Here is a 7,760-nt window from a genome sequence, read left to right on the forward strand (position 1 = left end):
CTCTGCGTGTGGAAGGAGACGGACGAAGCCAGGACGCGCCGGGGGCGGGGCAGTGGCACTCTGACTCACGTGTCAGCTCGCAGCGGGTCCTCGGGCTGTCCCCACGTGGTAGAAAGCGCATCTGTAGAGAAAGCTCCATTTCCAGCCTCTGTCGAGAACCAGTAAATCCAGGGGCTCGGTCTGGGGTTGAGAAGTGGCTACGCCCTTGGGTGCAGTGTGCCCAGTGCCGTGGTCCGTCCAGGGTTCGCGCCGGCCATGGTGACAGGTGGGGTTCTCTCAGAGCTGTGAGTGCATAATCAGCACACACCATATGCGTTGCCCTGGGGGCTGGGGGAGCTGGCTGAGAGACAATGGGGTGGGCTGCGACTCAGGTCCTATCAAGTAACCCCAGGCAGCTTCACGCCTCCCTGGGATCCTGGGCGAGGGAGAGCCGCTCTGTCACTGCCCGCCTACATGTCTGACGTAAGCAGCTGGTCCCTGCTTTGGCCATGCTGGCTGCAGAGAAGGCGAAGTGCAGCAGGACAGGGGAGAATGCAGCGGTCCTCGAGGCCGACCCACATGGGAGGGTTCTGGGTTCACACCCAGAGACCTCCCTGCTCACACGGGGCACTCGCATGCCTTGTGACTGGGAACTGGCCGAGGCTGCACGGGGGGCTGTGTCATGGAGGCCCTGCTGGGGAGATGGTCTCTGTCTCTCTCACTAGATAAATGAAGTTCAAAAACTTTTAAATGTTGAGTGGCTTCTAAATGCGATATGGTACAAAGCATAACAAAGAAATACTTCCCTGTGAGCGGCAAGAATCTAAGAACATGGCTAGTTGACAGCACGGTGGCCAAACACCTGGGCCCTTGACAGAAGACACTTTCATAGGCTTAGTTTTTATTGCACCTGCTGTGAACCCAGCCCTGGACCAGCTGCTGGGGATGGAGACACAAGGCGGGGAGGACAGGATGGTGGCTTAACTTTAAAAGTGTTTACTAATAAGGAGTTTCTTCCTGCCCAGAATCTAAGTCTAAGGGAGGAATAGAATAAAGACACCTCCGTACATACTGTCAGACCAAAACCAGGAAATGCATTCCAACAGCCTTCCCCACAAAACGCCAAGGAATCAGTCTCCACGTTTCTGAATTTTCCACCAAAATCTCACAGACCCTTCAGATCGCTGTGGTCTCTGCAGGCTCAAGGCTGCAGACCAGGGGCTGTCGCTTAGGGGATTCTGTCCCCATGAGTACTTGACAGCTACGTCTGGGGATGTTCTGGTCTTTGCAACTGGAGCAGAGGGGGAGGGGCTACTGGTGCCTGGAGGGGCAGGCTAGGGGTGCGCTAGACACCTACAGGGTGCAGGACGGTACCCACGGTGCCATCCCTGATGGCAGGGACACAGTGGTTAAGAAACCTGGCCTTGGGGCCAGCAGGTGGCATGGTGGTTAAGGTGTTGGATTCCCACATGGCTGACCAAAGCTCGAGTCCCAGTCCTGGAGGGATAAAAATCACCTTGGGCGAGTGTGCGTAAGTGCCCAAAATTCCAGGAGGAGACTGAAGGAGAGGGGTCCTGGTGTGGCCATCCTCCCTGGGGAGTGACGTCTCACTTTCTCTCTCTCTTTCCCCCTCAGTTGAGTGTACACGCCTACGGCAAAAACCTAAATTAAGAAAAGAAAGGAAAACAGGGACCAGTTGGTGGTGCGAAGGTTACGTCGCTGGACTCCCACACAGCTGACTGCCAGTCCCTCACTAATTACCCTCTTCATTAGGCTAAGACGGGGAGCTGGGTCTACTCCCCGTGCGTAGATTCACGCTAGCAGCAGGCTATAATCTCCTTTTCAGAAAAGAATTTTTATGACTCTCCCAGCATCCCTAAGGCAGGGCTCAGAACTGTTCACAAGTGGGGAATAAATCTCCTTCGTCTTCTATGAATTACTTATTTCAATTAGGCCAGCTTATTTTAAATTGGAGAGGATGAACGATCCTCACTTTTGCTTTAGTTGATTAATGACAGGGCCAAGGTTCAGGGACACCCCCACTTCTCCATAATGACCTCCAGAGCCAAGAGCCACCTATATCTCCTAAGGCCCCGCTTTGGGGAAGGAGTCCCCTCTGCAGCATGCTGAGGGCTTCAGGAGCAGTCGGGTACACCAAGATGGCGGTGAGAATTCGGGAACCGAGGACCCCAGTGGCCGATATATTTGCACGTTCTTGTAATAGTGAATTACATGGTGGTGCTCAGGGATCACTTTTGTTTGTTTTGGTTCATTTTAATAAAGAAGGGCCTTTTGAAAAGTTTCTTTCCTTCATGTTAGATGGGGTGCATGGTGGGGGACCCTCGGCAGGGTCTTTCTGCTGCTGCCTCCCCCCAGGCCTGCCGCCATCCAAGACCATGTGTGTACCCTCGGAATGTCCCCATGCTCCTGTAGACCTGGGGCACGAACCCCGGTACCCCGTGCGGTCTGAGCGTCTACTGCCTGCACCACAAGGCTGGCCATTCCAAAAAACCCTGACCTTCATTTCAGGAACCCGAGTGAGCCAGTTACGAAGGAAAACACCCACGAGACAGAACGTTCACAATACAGTTTGACGTTCTGTGTTTGACTTTGCATTCGTGCAAGTGTTCACGGCTATTCGGGGCCAGGGGTCCGGCAGGGAGCCCCAAGGTCAGGGCCTTGCTCCCGTGGAGCAGACGCACAGGATAGAGCATGGCTGCCCATGCAGTTTTCATGTCTGCTACTAACTATGCCTTTCTCTGTTTTCTCAAACCAGGCTTCCATGTAACATTAGCGCTTTGGGAAGCAGAGTTCAACGTTCTACATCTTGGCCTTGGAGTCTCTGGGACCCACTGCATCATAAAGCCAGAGTGGTCACTGCATGAGCTCCTGAAGTTGCAGACGAAATCCAGCCTGCTTCTCTTCGTCTACAAGGGTGTTATTTATGAAACCATTGCTGCAATAGAGGCTCAAGCCAAGTTTCCGTGTCTGGCATTGGGGTTGCAAAAATTCCCAAGAAGCCCAGGCTACCACTAAATATCAGGGCTTTATCTGTGAGGCCATCCTGCAATGTGACGACAGAGAACGTGTTCACACTTCACAGTCAGGAGAGACCATTCAGGTCCCCGTGCAAGTTCCCATGAATATCCAGGAGAAAGACCCCAGTGGTGGTCTTCAACGTCCCCCTGGCTCTGTGGCCTGGGTAGAGTTCTGTATTCTAATATGTAGCAGTGGGTGAAGGCAGCTGGAGAGATGCGGGGTTCCACAAGTTCCTGAACTCCTGGAGAGAAAAGGTGCTGCCCCCGACCTGTGAACCTCACACCAACTTCACTGTCACTCCCACAGCTGCGGACAGCAGCACCCCGAAATGTGGCTGAGTCCCGCACCTCAGAACCATGCCATTAGGGCCCTCTGTGCTCCAAAGGTCCCTGCCTAAAAAGACACTGATCTTCAGACACAATCACAGCAAAGTAGACATCGATACAACTTTCCGAGCAAACATGGTTGCCCTGTTTTGAGCAAGGGACAATGTCCGTTTACGGCTAAAGGAGAGTTCGACACTATCGAGGTTTGACGGATGTTTGAAAACAGCCCTGGAGTCATTCAGCATTCACAGAGAAGTCTGTCAGACACTGTGACGAGCACCTTGTGGGTACACATGAGCCCGCAGAACCCTGACTCCTGCAGATGCAGCAACTCGGGTTCTGTCTCTTTCAGAGGTGAGGAGGCTGAGGCGCAGGGCAAGCAGATGACTTTCCTAAGGTCACAGACACACATGGGGGAGGGAAGGTGGGCCAGCACGCCCGTCTCTGTGCTGAAAAATACAGAGAACAGCTCCTCCTCTCCAGGGAGCAGGTCGGTGGGCCCTGCACCCTAAACCCAGCAGCCCTGAGGCGGGGCTCAAACCAGCCCCTGCAGACAGCAGAGCCTGCGTTTGTGAAGCGAGAAGCGAGTCAAGCGCACGCGGGAACACATGACGACTCTCGTGTGACAGCTCGCCCCACGTGGCAGCGCCCCGTCCTCTTTCTCCAGGTGCCGAAGCCAAGGCTGCTCGTGTCCGCCCTGCAGTGGAGTGGTCTGAGACAGAGGGGCAGAGACCTCACGGGAGACTAAACTCAGATCTCCCAGAGCAGTGTCTCTCCCATCTCAGGCAGGCGGGAGGAAAACCCTGGTCCTTGCATCCAGGCTGCGACCATCCTGCCCCTGCAGTTTCGTGGCTGTGGCAGCTCAAATAAGTCGGAGTACCCTGACACCTGGGTCTGTCCTCGCCACAATTCGGTGGTGCCTGGCTGACAACTAAGGACGTCCGACAGAAACGTGATGGAATCTCCCAGAAAGGGAACCTCCATTTCGTACAGGACGCAGGGTGTCGTAAAAGTCCCCCGACCACATCCAAAACACAAGCAAACTAGTGCCTCCGACACTTGTCCACTCAGGGACGGGATGAAAGGTGATGAGGACGATGACAAGACTGACATGTCAGACGAGAACTGTTCGAATCCCAACGACCCAGACCTTCTTTGAGAAACGGATAAAGCCTTTCAGTGCTTTTTGTTAAAAGAACAAGCAGACCTTTAAAAAAGTGCATTCTGATAGTGACACGGCACGTTAAAACAAAACGCAATAGAGTACAGCAAGTGATCACTCTACTCTGCAAATGTTTTGCAAGCAGCTCATCACTACATGATTTTTATTCTAAAAAGAATCAAAGCATTGTTGCAATTACAAATTTTAAATAGGAGAGGAAACTATTTTTATAACTTCTACTTTTTAAGCAAAAGTCAAGAAAATTTTTTGCTATAGGGTGTGTGCGCTCGCCCGAAAGACAAAGAGAGACAGAGAACAGAAAGCAAGGAATCATCCCCCAGGGGGAATGGCCATGCCACAATCCCTTTTCCTCCACTCTCCTCTTGGGATCTTGGGCACGCATGCACATGCGCCCGGCATGAGTTTAAGCCAGCAGGTCAAGGACTCGAACCATGGTCGACTACATAGGAGTCCAGTGACATAGCCATTATGCCAACAGCTGGTCCCAAGGAAAAAAAAAATTTTTTTAGAGGTTTTCGCTATAGGGTCCATGTGCTCGCCATACAGACAGAGAGAGACAGAGAGACAGAAAGCGAGAAATCAGCCCCCGGGGGGATGGTCACGCCGCAATCCCTTCTTCTCCATTCTCCTCTCAGGATCTTGGGTACGCACGCACATGGGCCCGGCGTGAGTTTTAAGCCACCGGGTCCGGGACGCGAATTGTGGTCGACTACATGGGAGTCCCGCGACATAGCCATTACGCTAACTGCTGGTCCCCCCAAGAAAATATTTTTTGAAGTATCATCTACATTCTAAGAGGATTCACTCTGAGTGACTCTCCCCCTTTGTAATAATTATCCTTGGAGAGCAGGTGCTTCTGTATCAGGTTTCAGAATCATTAGAATCGTTTATGACCAGTGACAGGACGGTCCCAGTGAGACTTCAGTTCTGTCTGCCGGCCAGAGGGCGTGGGAGATGTTATTCTGTTGCTGTAATTGTGGGAGATGAGTTATTCTGTTGCTGTAATTTCAGGTTTTTGTTATTTTGTTTCATGAGACAGAAGACCTCTCCCTAACAGCGCTCTGTCGGCACGTTCCTTCAATCATAGCTATGCTGCACTCCTCAGCGGAGGTTTCCCAGCTACTAACAGGCAACATTTAACGCACCAGCTGTTTTTCAAAAGTGGTTATTACTCCTGTTTCTTTTTACATAGACACACAGAGTGAGACAGTGTAACTCCTCTGTCTGCCCTCTCTGGGGCTCCCTGCAGGTGCTCTCAACCATGCGACCCCCATGTAACACCCTGTGCAAGAGCCACGGGACGCACGTGCAGGTGTAACCTGCTCCCACTTATTCTCGAGGGTCCCCGAAGGCAGAGAACATTGACCCTCCTTGACAACCTGTCCACAGCACGGAAGCCAATCTCACACTGGGCAGGCCAAAGACAACCTGGGAGACAATCGGGCACCTACCTCAAGATGAAGAGGTCCACAGTGGCATTGCTGGGGACCGTGACATAGGCAGTGACCACGTCGCCCTGCTTGACCGGCCGGGAGGGTAGCCAGATGACCACGTTGCTATCCAAACGCAACTCGCTGAGCTGGGTGCTCTCCTGGGCCCGATAAAGGCCCACAGTGCCAATCCTCTGCAGGTGGGACGTGGGCTCCTCCAGCCCAGCCCGGCCTGGTCGGATGGCGTTCCCCTTCCTCACGTCCCCCCCAGCGCAGTCCCCTCGCTCGTCGCCCGGCTGCACCGTGTAGTAGAGCTCCACCGGGCTGCCCTCCGGCTGGTCCACGGGCTTCTTCCTCCCTGCGACCACCGTGGGGGGGCTGAACCAGCTGGCCAGGAGCTCCAGCTCGGCCACGCACAGCCCCAGCTCCCCCTGCAGCCGGCAGCTGCCCCGCACCTCCTGCGTCTCCCGGAAGGCAAAGACACGCAGGCAGGGCAGCCTCTCCCCGGAGCCGTGGTCGTCCCAGTCCCGGCCCACGACGTAGAACAGGACCTGCACCTTGGGCCGGCTCAGGTAGATCCTCTCCCGCAGCACGTAGGCCTTCAGTTTCCAGTCAAAACTGAACTTCTTAGTTGGGCCTAAAAAGTTTGAAGTCTGCATTAAATCCAGAGGCACGATCTTCTCCACAGAAAAAGGCCCATAGCTGACGTTCACTGCGGGCGGCTGCGTGGCTTTGTAGGTGAAGAAGGACTCCACTCTGGACCGCAGGCTGGAGTTGCGCAGCACGTCCTGGCTGGCTTCCTTCAGGAAGAAGGAGGTCTCCGCTCGGGCGATGTGGTAGCTCACAGGGAGGTAGGGCGGCAGCGAGGAGACTCTCTGCATGTCGTCTGCGAGCCCGCGGCCCTCTATTACTGAAGGGGGAGGAGAGACGAGAGAGAGAGAGTTACCCAGAGGCCCCTCCAAAGTCGTCAGGCTGGTTCAATTGCTAACTTATACACGAGAGGTGGAGATCTGAAGTCTGCTTGGCTAGAATTTTTCTATTTCTGCAATCAGCCATGGCTGAGTCTACAGACTGCGTATTCATGTGAGGCTCAGACGTGGGCAGCCAAGACTGCAGGGTGAGAACTGCTGAATCGAATGGCAGTGATTTCCTCACAAAGCTGACCCTACGAGACTAAAGCGGACATTTTTATGCATGACTTGCATGTGGTACAGTGTAGCTAATGACAATAGTGCATGGACAGAAAGACCAGTGAGGTACAGCCCATGAGTAAGTCCAAGAATGTATGGAAATTTAGAATGTGATGTGGCACCTCAAATTGTCAGTCAAATATCTTCTTAAAAAATAATTTGCCAGAGGGCACATGTGCTCACCAGAGACAGAGAGAAAGGGAAAATGAGCAATCACCCTACCCCACGAGACATGGTCATGCCGCAATCCCGTCTCCTCCCTCTCTCCCTCCTGTTGGCACTTCGGGCACGCGGACACGTGTCCGGGGTGCTCTTTAAGTCACCAGGTCCAGGACTGGGACCTCACAGTCAGCCATGTGGGATCTGGCCACCTTAACCACCGTTTTACCAACTGGCCTCTAATACAGGCCCATGTGGGATCTGGCCACCTTAACCACCATTTTACCAACTGGCCTCTAATACAGGGTCTCCATAGGCCTGGATAACTGCGTAGATATTTGGGGAAAAAAACGAGATCCATATCTCATACCATACATAAGAAAAAACTTTAATGGATCACTGATTTAAATGTAGGAAAATGAAGTCTTCTAAGTACTAGAAAAATCATGTTTCA

The 7,760-nt window shown here is 53.2% G+C and overlaps 1 protein-coding gene across 1 annotated transcript in view; it reads right to left on the reverse strand.

The window, feature by feature from the left end:
• LOC114007621 (transmembrane protein 132C) overlaps window positions 1-6,862 on the reverse strand; it is an 86,749-nt gene extending 79,887 nt beyond the window's left edge. The window contains exon 1 of the mRNA XM_027771379.1: window positions 5,979-6,862. Within this exon, the coding sequence (XP_027627180.1) occupies window positions 5,979-6,838 (860 nt within the window). The 5' untranslated portion in view covers window positions 6,839-6,862. The remainder of the gene's footprint in view (window positions 1-5,978) is intronic.
• Window positions 6,863-7,760: the final 898 nt, after the last annotated feature.

The sequence above is a fragment of the Tupaia chinensis genome, unplaced genomic scaffold, assembly GCF_000334495.1.
Source record: "Tupaia chinensis unplaced genomic scaffold, TupChi_1.0 Scaffold000211_1, whole genome shotgun sequence".
NCBI classification, from domain to species: domain Eukaryota; kingdom Metazoa; phylum Chordata; class Mammalia; order Scandentia; family Tupaiidae; genus Tupaia; species Tupaia belangeri.